The sequence below is a fragment of the Pristiophorus japonicus genome, unplaced genomic scaffold, assembly GCF_044704955.1.
Source record: "Pristiophorus japonicus isolate sPriJap1 unplaced genomic scaffold, sPriJap1.hap1 HAP1_SCAFFOLD_389, whole genome shotgun sequence".
NCBI classification, from domain to species: domain Eukaryota; kingdom Metazoa; phylum Chordata; class Chondrichthyes; family Pristiophoridae; genus Pristiophorus; species Pristiophorus japonicus.
Window position 1 is genome coordinate 524,251 of NW_027253750.1, and position 17,581 is coordinate 541,831.

General features: G+C 44.5%; 1 protein-coding gene across 8 annotated transcripts in view; it reads right to left on the minus strand.

Annotated features, from left to right (window-relative positions):
• Positions 1-1,663: 1,663 nt before the first annotated feature.
• The window catches only part of LOC139250550 (uncharacterized), a 43,680-nt gene continuing 27,762 nt past the window's right edge, over positions 1,664-17,581 (minus strand). For 4 of the 8 annotated variants that reach the window (XM_070872934.1, XM_070872930.1, XM_070872931.1 and 1 more), the window contains 5 exons: positions 16,473-16,574; positions 8,894-9,049; positions 6,330-6,411; positions 4,692-4,721; positions 1,664-1,798 (listed from right to left, as the gene is read on the minus strand). In XM_070872934.1, coding sequence (XP_070729035.1) covers positions 4,706-4,721; positions 6,330-6,411; positions 8,894-9,049; positions 16,473-16,574 — 356 coding nt within the window. In that variant the 3' untranslated portion in view covers positions 1,664-1,798; positions 4,692-4,705. Of the gene's footprint in view, positions 1,799-4,691; positions 4,722-6,329; positions 6,412-8,893; positions 9,050-16,472; positions 16,575-17,581 lie in introns of those variants that run through there. The other 4 variants (XM_070872935.1, XM_070872932.1, XM_070872933.1 and 1 more) reach the window with 3 other exon arrangements.

Consider the following 17,581-nt stretch of genomic DNA (forward strand, 5'->3'; position numbering starts at 1 on the left):
GCCATTTAACAAGATCATGGCTGATCTGGCCGTGGACTCAGCTCCACTTACCCGCCCGCTCCCCGTAACCCTTAATTCCCTTATTGGTTAAAAATCTATCTATTTGTGACTTGAATACATTCAATGAGCTAGCCTCAACTGCTTCCTTGGGCAGAAAATTCCACAGATTCACAACCCTCTGGGAGAAGAAATTCCTTCTCAACTCGGTTTTAAATTGGCTCCCCCGTATTTTGAGGCTGTGCCCCCTAGTTCTAGTCTCCCTTACCAGTGGAAACAACCTCTCTGCCTCTATCTTATCTATCCCTTTCATTATTTTAAATGTTTCTCTAAGATCACCCCTCATCCTTCTGAACTCCAACGAGTAAAGACCCAATCTACTCAATCTATCATCATAAGGTAACCCCCTCATCTCCGGAATCAGCCTCGTGAATTGTCTCTGTACCCCCTCCAAAGCTAGTATATCCTTCCTTAAGTAAGGTGACCAAAACTGCACGCAGTACTCCAGGTGTGGCCTCACCAATACCCTGTACAGTTGCAGCAGGACCTCCCTGCTTTTGTACTCCATCAACCCCTGACCCCTGACACTTGGGGATCACCCCCATAGCTCTTCTCTGAACCATGTCCAGTGGTTGAATGTCTCCCTTGTTTCTCGGTGACCAGAACTAAACAGTGCTCAAGGTGTGGTCTGGCTAGAGCATAACTTGGTCTGCGTTGTATTTTACGGTTTTGGCTATCCAGTTCAACATTCGATTGCCTTTGGGACAGTCTGAGTGACACTGGGCTCTTTTCAATCAGCAAGAGAATGAGTGACTGCCGGATGGAATAGCAGTACAGCAGGCAGCACAAGGCTGCATTTCTCTTACAGCTGATGGCAAACATGACTTGAGCCCCACATGGCATGCTTGGCTCTGAATACCACCAGGGTAACTCGGGATGGGCAATAAATGCTGCCTCGTCAGTGTCGCACACATTCCATGCGCAAATAAAGAAAGCACACAGTTCTCCCTGCACTTTACAAAGGCGCTGATTAACCTCCTTTCAGTGTCAATTCAGACCCTTTTTTGAACTGCTGCCAGCTCTCTTTCTGGCCAGTATATGGAAAAGTAAATGGGGCCACAGATGTCAAGAACCCAGTACAGCATTACTTTCCTGAAACTGGCGCAGCAACATTAAAGTGCTTTACCTTGCTAAACAGGTAACTGCACGTGTGCTGTACCCGCTTCAGTTATACTGTGACTGACAAGGAAATGTTGGTGAGAGACCATTTTGAGATTTGTCCTTATACGTACTGACACAGGTGAGATGGTTAAGAGTCGCAGGGGCACTATTGTGCACTTCTACAGTTGGACTGAAAGAAACAGCACAGCATTCGTCCAAACCTTCACGCGAGTATCCAGCCAGTTACTCTATGACTCTAAGTGAGGGGTTGGTCTCTGCCTGATCTGTGCATCATTCATTCTGTGTGAAGGGTTGGTTCAGTCTTTGCCTGACCTGTGTGTTTCATTAACTGTGTGTGAAGGTGGTGTTACTCTACTCTATCTCCTTCGAAGTTCCTACAAACCTTGAATGCCTATTTCCAAGAATCAAGATCTGTTCTCTGGTTTCCATAATACCACATTCTCAGCTCTAAGCACTTGGTCCAAGAAATGACTGAATACAATAATCAGTATGAAGAGCTTCCTGTTTATAGTTACACACAAACAAAATATAATTTGTGAATTGATTAAATGGTTAGTTTCCGTGTTGCCAGTCCTTAAATGGATGGCGTTGAGTTTCCATCCTGACAAGGTCCAAATTCCTGGAAATGAAAATGAAAAGGGTAAAATGTACCATCAGTGTAATGTATTTGCTTTGTGGGTTCTTTGCTTAAGAATTCATAGCAACACATTGCTATTAAGAACTAGTTGGTTTATTAGCAAAAGGTTTAACAATCACACTACACATTACCGGTTCATCCACCGGGCTCACAACCACCTGCCTCATCCTCTATCTCACAGGTGCATACGTTACAATCAGCATCAGAATCTTTTTTTGGCCAATTTTCTCCCTTTCCTCTCCTGACAAAGGTTAATAGAGGCCAGGAACTTTCTGGTATCTCATTTCAGTGGCCATTCTTCATATCTGAGCCTGGACAATTAGTGTTGGCAGACTATTCCAAGGTGGGGAACATGACAGCCAATCCTGTCCTCAACTGACACGCACTTTCCAGCAGGGTTCAAGGAGATGATTATTATTTGAATGGGGAGAAACTACAACATGCTGCGGTGCAGAGGGACCTGGGGGTCCTTGTGCATGAATCCCAAAAAGTTAGTTTGCAGGTGCAGCAGGTAATCAGGAAGGCGAATGGAATGTTGGCCTTCATTGCGAGAGGGATGGAGTACAAAAGCAGGGAGGTCCTGCTGCAACTGTATAGGGTATTGGTGAGGCCGCACCTGGAGTACTGCGTGCAGTTTTGGTCACCTTACTTAAGGAAGGATATACTAGCCTTGGAGGGGGTACAGAGACGATTCACTAGGCTGATTCCGGAGATGAGGGGGTTACCTTATGATGATAGATTGAGTAGACTGGGTCTTTACTCCTTGGAGTTCAGAAGGATGAGGGGTGATCTTATAGAAACATTTAAAATAATGAAAGGGATAGACAAGATAGAGGCAGAGAGGTTGTTTCCACTAGTCGGGGAGACTAGAACTAGGGGGCACAGCCTCAAAATACGGGGGAGCCAATTTAAAACCGAGTTGAGAAGGAATTTCTTCTCCCAGAGGGTTGTGAATCTGTGGAATTCTCTGCCCAAGGAAGCAGTTGAGGCTGGCTCATTGAATGTATTCAAATCCCAGATAGATAGTTTTTTAACCAATAAGGGAATTAAGGGTTATGGGGAGCGGGCGGGTAAGTGGAGCTGAGTCCACGGCCAGATCAGCCATGATCTTTTTAAATGGCAGAGCAGGCTCGAGGGGCTAGATGGCCTACTCCTGTTCCTAATTCTTATGTTCTTATGACTCCTAACCTAGGGTTAATGAAACAAATTGTAGCACTCCAACTACTGCCCTCGCTGAGATCAGCTAACTATGCACAAACCAGGAATGGAACCATGGACCCACTGCTCTATGGCTCAGTTAACCAGCTGAGCAGATTGGAACCCTTAATGACAAATGGAGATATGTGTAGGGGAAGTGGCTATGAATGATGCAGTAATTCAAATCGCACCATTAACATTGCAAAGAGTTCCAGGGTGTTTCACAGTTGGGTGTTAGATTCGAGCAGGACTAGAAGGGAAGTCAGGGAGGTGACTAAATGCTCAGTCGATAAATTAGGTTTTAAGGAGAATTTTGAAGATGGGCAAGGAAGAAATAAGATGGGGGGGAAGAGAAGAGTTACAAAGTGCGTGGGAGAGATATCTGAGGGCTGTTACAGATGGTGATAGGTGGGCGGGATTTGATGGAGGATAGGATGTAGACAGTAGAGTTCTGGATTAATTTAAGCTCATGTGCAGCGGAACTTGGATCAAACCTTCCTCACAAGCAGTGGACAACCATCAACCGCCTCAGAACCGGTCAGTCGATGCTGCCATCTTCTCCACAGGTGGACGATTAAAGCCTCCACATCCTGCGACTGTGGAGCTCCTAATCAGACCCTGGAGCATTGAGCACTGCCCTCAAAGTGAATTTGCAGGCAGCCTACAAGATATCCATGTTGTTACACTGGAAGATTTGGCCTGGATATCCAACTTGGATATTGACGTTTGATTTGCTTTGCTACTACCAAACGAAAGAAGTGGAAGTGAGAATAGTTAAGTATGCATAGTGATGGATAGGATCGAGGGTTTGAAGTTAAGTTCTTGGGTCTAGGAGAACATTGAGGTTGTTCACCATCGACTTGAGCTTCAAGGACAGGAATGGGAATGTGTAGAGGCTCAGGGTGTGGAGTTACTGGCTGAACAGGTTAGAATCGGTCTTTCCAATGTTAACTGCAAAAAGATGTTGGACAGGATTTTCTGGTCCTTTGCGCTCTGGCTTTCGCCCTGCGGTGTGAAAGGCGGTGTTCAGGTCTCCTGCGCCCCGCTGTGATCCTCGGGTCCGGTTTTGTGGCAGCGCGGAGCAGCACCGCCGGGAAGAGCTGCACCGGGTGTGCAACGCCTCTCGTTGCGACATCGGCAGGAGTTTGGACTTTTCCCCGATCTGTCCGGCCAGAAGTGCGCCCACAATGACCCCTGGGAAATCAGTGCGGTTCAGCATAGCCGGCGGCAGAGAGGAAGGTAAAGTGCTCCGAAGGTAAGTGCCAGTGTTTGTTCTTTTAATTTTTTAGCGATTTGTGTTGTGGTGGTGTGGGCAATGTTTTGGGAATGTTTTTGTGCTTTTCTTTTTAAGGCTCCAACGCCTTCCTTGGTACTGCACACCCTTACCAAACGCAAACTATTCCCGGCCGGTAACTTTCTCGCCCCGAAAACAGAAAAGCCTAAAATCCAGCCTGTTGTTTATCCACTACTTTAGTAAGTATCGGCAATCAGACGGCACAGCGACAGTTATCGAATCGCGGCTGATGGGAAGAGGTAAAACAGTGTATCATTGGCCCATATATGAAAACTTACCTCAAGCTTAGGGGCAACATATGGATGAGAATTAAGATAAGGCCCAGGGTAGAACCGGCGCCTAGGGTAATTGTTCGCCAATATCTCTGTGACGTGGATCACTCACCTCATTTTATGCAGTCACTTTTTGCTACGTCTAAAATGAAACAGAAATATGAATTAGAGTGAACAGTTGCTGTCGGAATTTGTTAAATTAAACTTCAAAAATTTAGAAAACAGAATCAGTGTTTAGATACTGCATAATGCATAAGCCAGCATGAACACAACAGACAAGATTGGTCTTGAAAACATTGGATGCAGTTTATGTTCCTCCCGAATTAATGTTTTTAATTAAAAATTAATCCAAATGAATTCACTGCAGTCTGAATTAAAAGTAACAGAAAAGCTCAACTGCTGCTGAAGCTCGAACTGGCAGCAACTGGTGACGTGCTCCCCTCAGCTGCTGAGAAGTTAAGATTCCTTCTCTGAGTTATACTCGGAAGGTCCCAAGCTTGATCCCAATCTGTATTGAGTGAGCTGTTCTCAGCCAAGGCAGCAATTGGGTGCTACGAATGGCTTCAGCAGTTATCTTCTGCACGTGTGATTATTGGCTGAAGAGAGCATGAGGTTTGTTTGTAATCTCTTTCACAACCTCACGACGTACCAAAGCGCTTTACAGCCAATGAAGTACTTCTGAAGTGTAGTAACTTGGGTGATGTAGGAAATATGGCCCCCCAGTTGCACAAACAGCAATGTGATAATGAGTGCTCTCTCAGTACTGCACTGGCAGTGTCATCCAAGATTTTGCTGTTGGACTTGAACCCACAGCTTTCTGACTCAGAGGTGACTGTGCTGCCCCACTGAGCCACTCGCTGCCTGGATTTGTAAATGAAAAATGGCAATTCTGGTGAGGTACCCAGGAGCAGCCACTGCCCATGGTACCTTACCTCAGTAAGGGAGTGAATGCCTTCAGAATAGAAGGGGGGGAAAGGAATGACCGAAGCTGCAGATGCCTCGTTGCAGTGTCTCTGATCTCCTAATCAAAGGATAGCTTTTGCATGGAGGAAGGAACAATGGAAAAATAACCCAAATAAATAAGTAATTAAATAAATAAAGCACGCCTCATTTAGTAGCACTCCTACCAGAGTTCAGAAAGCTGTGGGTTTGAGTCTACTCCAGGAGTTTGAGCTCATAATCGTGACAGACACTCCAGTGCTATACTGACAAGAGTCCTGCAGTGTTGGAGGTGCTGTCCTTTGGAAGAGATAAAGTGAGATCCCGACTACCTGTACTGATGGTTCATGTGAGTTTAAAGGTTCCATGATACTATTCAAAGATAAGCTGGGGAGTTCTCTTGGTGTCCTGGACAACATTCCTCCCATAACCAACACCACCAAAAACAGATTAACTGATCATTCATCTCACTATTGTTTGTGGGATCTTACTGTGTGCTTAACGACTACCGCACATACAGAACAGCCACTGCAATTCATTGTATGTGAAGCACTTTGAGAATTTCTGAGAGATGTGATAAGGTGCGATATCAATGCAACTCTTTTTCTAATATACAAATGGTATGATCAGAGTATTGAAGCCGAGCTCTGAAACTGCAACTTCACATCTGTCATTTCCTCCAAGAATGTACATAATCAGTTGAGTTTGAAAAAAATTCCCATTTCCTTAGGGATCATGGCAATGCTTGCATCTTATAAATCAGACATTCCCACCTAACGTGGTGTGTACAATGTTTCTGCATAAAACTTACATTTTCTTTACAAACTTTCTCGGGCAAAAGAACCAGGCCAGTATCAGTAATATAATAATACCCACGATAACAGCTAAAATAACTGGAAAGAAAGGAAGAAAAAGGAGTTACCACAGCAGGAATTATAACTGGAGTTGTGTCAGTCCTGTGATCTATATAGCACCTGGCAGCTGCACAGTGCAGACACGTTAATAAACAACAGAATACTAAAAATACCCTTAATGAGGGGATGTTCGATTCATGAACTGTGCTTTATATACTCTACGAGTGCTACACTCCATTATGTAACAGGATTGACCCCCTTATCCTGATGGGGTGATAAGACACACAAATTTAGGCATTGGAATAAGGAAGCTGGTTTTGGTTATGTAGTCATGGGAAGATGGTTTGTACGGAGACCAGCTCCCCACTCTTAGTGTAGAAGTGAAAGAATGGGGCACGGACACACTGTCTAAAACTAGGTGACGTAAACATGCAGGTATAAATGCACACTACGTTGATGGATTGGGCCTGTATTCCAAACCTGTCTGTTGTAATCTATAACTGTATCCCTAATACATAACAGTTATGTGAAAAGAATATTCGTATTTAACTTGCCCCGGGTAGCTCACGTCCCATCAGCAACATGCAAGCAGTACTCGTGTTGGCAACAGCATGTTCTCTAATATAAAGGAGGTGAACTCTCTGAGCTTCGAACAGTATCCCAGTCCCGTCACCCTGTTGAAGAAAACGGGAGAGTTGGCACTGGGAAACTGCAGATCTCTATTTTAGTGCCACTCATCAGTAGCCCAGCTCTGCACCTTTGCATGTTAAAATTGCAAAGTGCTTGTTCCCAGGTATTTACCAATACTATCCCTTAACCAGCTCCTCTGCGTTGCTTCAGATTAAAGCTGCAACATTAGAAAGCAAGGGTAAGATCTCCTCACCACCCATGGTGCGAATTTATGGGACAGTGTGTTTGGTGATTTCTCCCATGGGATGACAGAAATTTCTAATTGTATGTGGAGACTGAATGAATCAGGAAGGGGCAGATATCTTTGAGTCCAAGATCCAATGCCAAGGTTGTGCTGAGTTTGCTAATGTCACCCAGGTCAGTGGTAGGGGAGCCACACTGTCTGTTGAAGCCCTGGGGTTAGGGAGCGGAAAGTCAGCAATGGTTCATTATACTGAGAGTGTGTGTGGAACCTGGGCGAATTCAAGATTGGGTTCGACTGTCATCTCCACCACAATCTGATGGTTTACTGACACTCGCCATCAAGGCTACACATGAAGAATGGCTACTGGGGTGAGGTCTGCTGGCGACGGGTGCCCAAAAAGGCCCAGCATCCTCAGGAGGAGGGGAGAAAATAAATAAGTTTAAACGAGGAAGAATGATCAAATACAACGCTGACACTGCAATCAGTGAACGATGTCCCTTTCCTAATGCTACTGTTTCCTCGAATATCCATTGATTATAGGAGCCATGACTGCACAAGCCAAACTGCTTACCTTTTCCAAGAATCTCACCCATTTTGTGTAGCATGTGACAAGATGCATCTAACATCTAACTTAAATGGCAAATGTAGGCTGAAGTTAGCCTCCGAGTGCCAACATGAACTCTTCCTGTAGAAATTACAATGCAGAAAGAGGCCATTTGGTCTTTTGTACCTGTGCTGGTGCTAGGTGTTCAACTGAAGCAGACAACTCTAATCCCATTTCTCTGTCCTTTTCCTGTATCCTTTCAAGTTCATCCTTTTCAAATACTTATACAATATTACCGTCTATGCCTGGGTTTCTGATAAAGGATTTCATGTTCTAATAATACTGTGTGAAAAAAAAAATCTTCTTTTACCCTTGACCTGATAAAAATAATCTTGCGCTTGTGTTTCTATTTGAGTTTTATTTATATCTGTAACCTCTCCTTCCTGGTATCATTCTATTGCGTCTTTGCTTACTCTTTCCATGGCTCTATCCCCTTCCTATAATAGGGTGCCCATAACAGCCTGTAATAGAACAGCTGTAGTACAACCAATGCTTTGTACAAGTTCAACATCACCTTCTTGCTCCTTCTATAAAGCTCAGAATCCCATTTACCTTTTCAACTTGCTCCCTCAATTTCTTCAAACTGTCAAGGACGTTGGCCTGGATTTTCCCATGGAGTGCATTGCCAGCAGGGTGGTACGTCCACCCTCCATGGAGAGGTTCCCACCCCTGGAGTCATTTGCACGTGGAAGGTGGGCAGCCGGCTCCGCTGGGGAGATGTGCCAGATTGGGGATTGACATTTGCAGCAGCAGGCCCCGGGAACTGGTGTAGTGGGAGGAACAGGCAGCCATTCAATTGCCTGCAAAAATATTTACATTTCCTTGATGATGGCTTGAGAGCATTTGCACTAGCCCGTCTTCATTGGAACCTGAGCCCTGTTAAATGACCTTACAATACTGGATGCTGGGGGGCTAACAATGTTCAATTGGAATTCAAACCTCGGTCCCGCCTGCTCTATAATGGTCAGCTACTTGCTAAATAAACATAAGCATTGGTGGAGCTGTATGGAGTGTTCATAGTTTCCAGCCACTTCACTACTCACTGATTATGATCATTCTGAAGCGTCTTTGGCCGACTATCCAATAATTATTATGCTCAATAACAGGCTCAATTACTTTATGGTTATGTGCATGATGGTGTGCATGACCAGTGTTGGTGTGGTGCTTATCAGCCTGCCTTATCTTTTCATCTTGTAGGTCTGGAAAAAAGAGAGAAAGGTTAGGTTGAACAACAATTAAAACTAGAATGACGCACTGTAATATTATCAAGCAGGTATGGGAATATGGACAAAAAGCCAAGAAAATGAAGATGGTGGATATCTGAAACAAAAACAGAAAATGCTGGAATCACGCAGCATGTGAGCATAGAGCGGTATCGACATTAACGCCTCTGTTCTCTCCACAGATGCTGTCTGACCTGCTCTGTGTTTCCAGCATTTTATGTTTTTGTTTTATGTATGTGAATACGTGTGTGCGTTTGAGTTCTGACTTACATTGAGTAAAGTCAGTGATTGGAAGATTTAGAATTTTGGGGACACTTTGATAAAATCTAACAATTTGAATACGAAACAAACCTTTTTTTTGACAAGTATCCTATCCCATACCACAGCTGACCATTTTGCAAGCAATTTTCACATCATTTTGGTAACTGAATTAGATCAAATAACAGCAGCTTCCCCCTGATAATGTATGATTTTATGTCCTCTTGTCTGCATCACTTCGATGTGTTCAGCTGATGCCCCCTGTGGGCCACAGCGCTGACCAATAAGCAGCAGGATGCCGGCACTTAATGAACCGATAAGTGGAAAATTGTGCTTGTTGTCAGCTCAAAACAATCTTTCTGTCTCTTAAATTCTTTGATCTTGGATCTCAAAGAAATGTTTTTTCTTTTTTACCCAATTTTCTCCTCTCCTGAAGGCGTTGACTAGTGATGGAGTACAGTTCCATGGGCACTTGCAGCTTTCCAGTACCTCGAACAAATTTCCTTTCTTTATGTGTGAGGCTGGACAGTGAGTGTCGGCAGGACATTTGATCAGTGGGCAGCACAGTCAAACCAGCTCCTGCTCCATACGCACACACACACACACACACACACACATTTTCTAGCAGGTGTCCCTGGATATTGATCAGAAGTGGCACCAATGCCAATAGTTGCATCCCTACTGCTGCGGAGCGGAGATTCACCAACTCAGCATAGACAAGGGATTGACCCCGAGAACATCTCATCTGTGTCACTAGCTATCACAGTGGGTACTGCATTTAGCCACTGTGCCATTGGGCGACTCAAAACCACCTGTATGTCTGTCTGGCACCCTCCCTCCACTTCCACCAACACAATGATTCGGGTCTGAATGATATGTACCTGTGATTTCCAATGATCAACTTGCAGTTCGGTTCATTTGTTTCAACTTCCTGAAGATGCCAGGAATCTAACAGCAACGTCCACTTAGTTTTTGTATAACTTGGCTGTTTTCTCTTTCATTAATACTATGCTGAGGTGCAATATTAATCAGTGAGGCAAAATGAGACACACTGGGGAGAAGAACTGCTGTACACAGAGTGATATTGTAAATATGCTCATGGTGATTTACTCTGGTTTGTACTTTTTTCTCAACACATTGACAATATCGTTGTACATAGGTCTTTCCCATTTACCCCCATGTGGTAAATATTCCATCCTGTTTATGGTATACAGGATCTCTTCCAAATAAGGCACCGAACAGCTAATTACTCAGCACTAGCCAACTGTAACAATCAGAACTCATTCCAAAAAATGACCTACTTCATAGTACTCCACGCTGTACAAGAAAGCCCACCATAACAAGACTAAAGGCTGGATTTTCGGGTGCATTGCGACCGTGTTTTCGCCGTGTTTTGACCCTCCGCGGCGAAAACCCAGTCACTAAGCCCAGTGGGGATCCCCGGTTCCTTGTTTGCGATGGCGATGGGAAGTGCCGCTGGGGAGAGCTGCGCCAGGGGTGTAACGACTCTGATTGCGTTACAGTCGGTACAGCCCTGCCAGCAGCAGTAAGATAGAAAACCTGAATAAAAAGGTAAGTTCATGTTTTTATTTTTTTTGCAGCGATTCATTAGGTAAGAGTCTTGGTAATGTTTTTTGAATGATTTTTTGAATGTTTTTTCCCCTCCCAAGGCCTTTCATGCAGCGCTCCCAACCCTGCACTAAGGTTGGCGAGGATCGCGTTTTGCGCCACAAATAAATGTGCAACGTCTTGGAGACCCCAAAGGCGGAAAGTTCGGCCCAAAATTGGTAATGCAGCGAAAACAGTAATTTTCACATATCGCTTACGTTTTCACCCAAAAACCCGAAAATCCAGCCCAAAAGCTTCCCTACTAAAAGCGCAAAAGTGGTTTACATTTTGCATAAAATAACATGAAGTTCAAACCTGCAGTTGTAGAATGCGTCAGCTGTGGCTCAGTGGGTAGCACTCTTACCACTGAATTAGAAGGTCGTGCGTTCAAGTCCCACTCCAGAAACTTGAGCACATTATCTAGGCTGACACTCGAGTGCAGTACTGAGGGAGTGCTGCATTGTTGGAGGTCTGCCCTCTCAGGTGGACTTAAAAGATCCCATAGCACTATTTCAAAGAAAAGCAGGAGACTTCTCTCTGGTGTGCTGGCCAATATTTATCCCTCAACCAACACCACTACAACACATTATCTGGTCATCATCACATTGCTGTTTGTGGGACCTTGCTATCTGCAAATTAGCTGCCACGTTTCCTACATTATAACAGTGACAACATTTCAAAAGTACTTAACTGGCTGTAAAAGTGCTTTGGGACATCCTGAGATCATGAAAGGCGCTCTATAAATGGAAGTCTTTCTTTGTTCTTAGAATATATTTATCTCTGTATGGAAGAGACGGCTGACAGTAGTATTTATTTATTCATAGGTTACGTGATTTTTTTCCCCTCTTACGGAATAAGACTGCCAGCCTATATGTGTTGATGGATGTTACACAAGGACAGAACTGGGCTTGATTGAGTAACAGCTTCCTGGCCGGTTGAGTAATTAATCTGCTGACACTTACTGTTTAGGCTCGCATATTAAGGATAGTACCAGAGATGCCTGTGGAACCATGTTCTAGTAAGGAAAGAGCCAAGAAAAGGGGAGAAAAAGGTTACTGCCAAAGGGACGATCCTACTGCAAAGGGTACAAGCCATGGGAGAACTGCAGGTTTGGGTTTGGGCTACAAAGTACCATGTGCAATTGCCCAGCCAGGAGAAAAGGCTTAAGATTATAGACCGCTGCCAATGATGCTCTATAACTGGCCATTAGGAGGAGTGTTACAGCAGTTTGCAGTGAGCCTGTTCACTGAACTTCCCTCCTCCTTTGAAAGTGCCTTATCTAATGAGTGCAATAAAATAATTTAACACTATGCTATCAACGGCTGTTACACTTTTTGGGCTAGAATTTTGGTCGTCAGCGGAAACGGTAGTTTTACGCCAAAGTGACCATTTTCTATGCGCTACCGTTTTTAGGCCTGCTCTTCGGTTTTTAATTGCATCTGTTAAAATCGGCGTTGCACGACGATTCGCGGTGCAAACCGCGAATTTCAGCAACTTTAGTCTGGGGCTGATAGCTGATAGAGGCCTTGGGAAGGGGTAAAAATACCCCTCCAAAATTTGCAAAAAACAAAAAACATTCACAAAACCCTTACCTACTAAATCGCTGAAAAATAATTTAAAAATAAAAACTTTAACTTACCTTTTTTGCAGGTCTTCATACTTGCTGCTGCTGGCAGGGCTGCACCGCAGGCTTGACCTTGTCGGTATTAGAAAATAGGTGCAGGAGTAGGCCATTCAGCCTTTCGAGCCTGCACCACCATTCAATATGATCATGGCTGATCATGCAACTTCAGTACCCCACTCCCGCCTTCTCGCCATACCTCCTGATCCCTTTAGCCGTAAGGGCCACATCTAACTCCCTTTTGAATATATTCAACGAACTGGCCTCAACAACTTTCTGTGTTGGAGAATTCCACAGGTTCACAACTCTCTGGGTGAAAAAGTTTCTCCTCATCTCAGTCCTATATGGCTGACCCCTTATCCTTAGACTGTGACCCCTGGTTCTGGACTTCCCCAACATCGGGAACATTTTTCCTGTATTTAACCTGTCTAATCCCGTCAGAATTTTATATGCTTCTATGAGATTCCCTCTCATTCTTCTAAATTCCAGTGAATATAAGCCTAGTCAATCAAGTCTTTCTTCATATGTCAGTCCTGCCATCCCAGGAATCAGTCTGGTGAATTTTCGCTGCACTCCCTCAATAGCAAGAATGTCCTTCCTCAGACTAGGAGACCAAAACTGCACACAATACTCAAGGTGTGGTCTCACCAAGGCTCTGTACAACTGCAGCAAGACCTCTCTGCTCCTATACTCAAATCCTCTCGCTATGAAGGCCAACATGCCATTGCTTTCTTAACTGCCTGCTGTACCTGCATGCCTACTTTCAATGACTGATGGAGAGAAAGCAGGAAAGGGGTACTGAGGTGATCAGCCATGATCTTATTGAATGGTGGTGCAGGCTCGAAGGGCCAAATGGCCTACTCCTGCACCTAGTTTCTATGTTACCATGACACCCAGGTCTCGTTGCACCTCGCCTTTTACTAATCTGTCACCATTCAGGACACCATACGGGTCCCCGAGAGATCCAAAATTTGATTGCAAATGCTATTTGTGAAGTTGCAAGTCAGCACTCCACTCCCCGGCAGTCATGGAAGCGTTGCTGCAAAAAGGTACCCTGAGGATCTCACCGACCGGGTTTTCGCCACGGAGGGTCAAATCACGGCGAAAACCCGGTCGCAAAGCCATCGAAATTCTAGCCCATTAGGTGAGGGTTGACAAATAGTTGTTCTCTCACTTTTCACCCAGCGGCACGTTCCATTTTATTGTCTTTCCTAAAGAATTGTGGTAATGAAATGAACAAGGGGCAATAGCACTGAGGGCCCCAAGTGCCAGACACCATCTAAAGATATCAGGCTCAATTTTCCCCAGTGATTTGTGTCGGTTTTTTTGGAACTGGTTGCTCTTTTTGGCCTAATTTGAAAAATCAGTTTCCTCAATCAATTTGCACCATTGTAACTCAGTTACGATTTTATTAGGTCAGTTTTTTTTCGGCCAAAGGGGGCGTCATCAGCCACGTACGCCAATTCTGGCCATTTCGGGAAGTTTGGCGAGCTGAGAGTTACTCCAGTTCTGCTTAGGCCAGCGTATGTGGCCTCTCCAGAAAAACCTTCTGGAGAGTTAAGGAAATTGACACAGGTATTGAAATCGGCGCAGCAGATGCCCAGACACACTAAAAGAATTGAAAAATACATAGCAGCAACTTACCTCCAACCCCGTGGTCAGGTCCCATTCTCGGTCCCCAGTTTAGACATACACAGAGCAGAGAGAGAGAGAGAGAGAGAGAGAGAGAGAGAGAGAGAGAGAGAGTGAGTGAGTCCGAGGACCTAAAATTGGACCGGACCGGGAGAATGGGGACCGAGAATGGGACCAGACCGGCAAGCCCTTCGGGGTTGGAGGTAAGTTGCTGCTATGTGTTTTTCAATTCTTTTAATGTGTTAGGAGCTGGCTGTGTGCTTCACTTTGCAGCCTCAGCTCATATTGTGACCCTGGTTACCATGGCAGATCAAGGCTCCACCCCCAAAACTAAAGGTTGGGTTACGCCACGCCAAAATGAAGAAATCATAGAAACATAGAAAATAGGTGCAGGAGTAGGCCATTCGGCCCTTCGAGCCTGCACCACCATTCAATAAGATCATGGCTGATCCTTCACCTCAGTACCCCTTTCCCACTTTCTCTCCATACTCCTTGATCCCTTTAGCCGTAAGGGCCATATCTAACTCCCTCTTGAATACATCCAATGAACTGGCATCAACAACTCTCTGCGGCAGGGAATTCCACCGGTTAACAACTCTCTGAGTGAAGAAGTTTCTCCTCATCTCAGTCCTAAATGGCCTACCCCTTATCCTAAAACTGTTTCCCCTGGTTCTGACATTTATCCACATTATACTGCATCAGCCATGCATTTGCCCACTCAACTAACCTGTCCAAGTCACCCTGCAGCCTCTTAGCATCCTCCTCACAGCTCACACTGCCACCCAGTTTAGTGTCATCTGCAAACTTGAAGATATTACACTCAATTCCTTCACCAAATCATTGATGTATATTGTAAAGAGCTGGGGTCCCAGCACTGAGTCCTGCGGCACTCCACTAGTCACTGCCTCCCATTCTGAAAAGGATCCGTTTATCCCGACTCTCTGCTTCCTGTCTGCCAACCAATTCTGTAGCCACGCCAGTAATTACTCCCAATGCCATGTGCTTTGATTTTGCACATCAATCTATTATGTGGGACCTTGTCAAAGGCCTTTTGAAAGTCCAAATACACCCCATCCACTGGTTCTCCCTTGTCCACTCTACTAGTTACATCCCAAAAAAATTCCAGAAGATTTGTCAAGCATGATTTCCCTTTCATAAATCCATGCTGACTTGGACCGATCCTGTCACTGCTTTCCAAATGCATTGCTATTTCATCCTTAATAATTGATTCCAACATTTTCCCCACTACTGATGTCAGGCTAACCGGTCTATAATTACCCGTTTCCTCTCTCCCACCTTTTTAAAAAGTGGTGTTACATTAACTACCCTCCAGTCCATAGGAACTGATCCAGAGTTGATAGACTGTTGGAAAATGATCACCAATGCATCCACTATTTCTAGGGCCACTTCCTTAAGTACTCTGGGATGCAGACAATCAGGCCCCGGGGATTTATAGGCCTTCAATCCCATCAATTTCCCCAACACAATTTCCCACCTAATTAGGATATCCTTCAATTCTCCTTCTCACTAGACCCTCGGTTCCCTAGTACATCTGGAAGGTTATTTGTGTCTTTCTTCGTGAAGACAGAACCAAAGTATTTGTTCAATTCGTCTGCCATTTCTTTGTTCCCCATTATAAATTCACCCGAGTCCGACTGCAAGGGACCTACGTTTGTCTTCACTACTCTTTTTCTCTTCACATATCTATAGAAGCTTTTGCTGTCAGTTTTTATGTTCCCGGCAAGCTTGCTCTCGTACTCTATTTTCCCCCTCCTAATTAAACCCTTGGTCCTCCTCTGCTGAATTCTAAAATTCTCCCAGTCCTCTGGTTTGCTGCTTTTTATTGGCCAATTTATATGCCTCTTCCTTGGATCTAACACTATCCTTCATTTCCCTTGTTAGCCACGGTTGAGCCACCTTCCCTGTTTTATTTTTACTCCAGACAGGGATGTACAATTGTTGAAGTTCATCCATGTGATCTATAAATGTTTGCCATTGCCTATCCACCATCAACCCTTTAAGTATCACTCGTCAGTCTATTCTAGCCAATTCACGCCTCATGCCGTCGAAGTTAGCTTTCCTTAAGTTCAGGACCCTAGTTTTTGATTTAACTGTGTCACTCTTCATCTTAATAAAGAATTCTACCATATTAGAAGTATTCCTGGGTTTCCACTTCGTACGCCAGACCTCCATCCTCAACAATCACCACACAAATCTCACATTTTAATTTTTTTTTAACTTGCTGAGAGATTTACTGTTGACTATAATTGTTTTTCACACCTGTAAACATCTCTTCAAATGACTCATAATGTGGCATTCTGTTGTAGCTTCTGCTTTCACCATTCATGTCCAATACAAGGTCTTCCGTTAGATGATTAGGACCTGAAAAGAAATATTTGATAACTGTACCATCAAGATTTGTTACACTTATCAAGGTGAGAGATCAGTTTCCTCTCACACATTGCTCCCAATGTCACTACCCAAGGGATTACTGTATTTCTCAGTACATCGAGACAAGCTGAATAGAAGAGCAGGTTACAGTCTCAACTGATGTTTGTGTTTACAGTGAGCTGGTTTGTCTTTGGCATGTCACCTGGGGCAAGGCAAACTTTCCGGGAAACAATCCCTTTGATTTCCATTTAAGTTGACTCAAGGAATGGCATGAATACTGTTTGTGGAGATGTCCACGGGCTGGATAGTTCCACTGCCGTGACCAGGACAAACAGGCATCAGGGGAAAGATATAACAGACAAAGAAAGAGAAAGATGGAGACCGAAAAGAAACTGTGTGTGTGTTATGGGGCAAGAGGTAGAAAATAGGCAGAAATAAAATGTAGAGAAAAGTCTCGTATGATGTTGTAAAATCCGTGAAAGATAATAGCAGAGTAAGACAACAGCAGCTGAACGGGTCTCACTATAGTCAACTTGTACCTTGCAACAGAGTAACCAGAAGCTAAATCCTATGGTTCAACATCTTTATGGAATGGTTTAGATCAACATCGTGAGGTTTTGTCCCCCCCCCCCCCCCCCGTCTCCTGAGAAGCATTTCATATTGACATACACGCTAGCAGCTACCTCACTAAAGTGGCCATTCTTCATGTGGGAACTTAGATAATGAGCATCAGCTGTGGTGGGCATCAGAGCCGAGTCCAATGCTGTGTTCACCTGATATATGTGCACTTTCCTGCAGTGGTCACTGGATAGCAACCAGAAACAGGGACCCTGACTCAATTTCCCCTCCTTGGCCACAGGGTGTTGAGCCTAATCGTAGTGTCCCTACTTCCACTGCACCTGAGACCATCCAGACCAGGAATCGAATGGGGCATCTTCTGGTTTGTGTGGTTCACTTACATGCTGTGCTTACCAACTGTGCTATTGAGAGTCTACCAC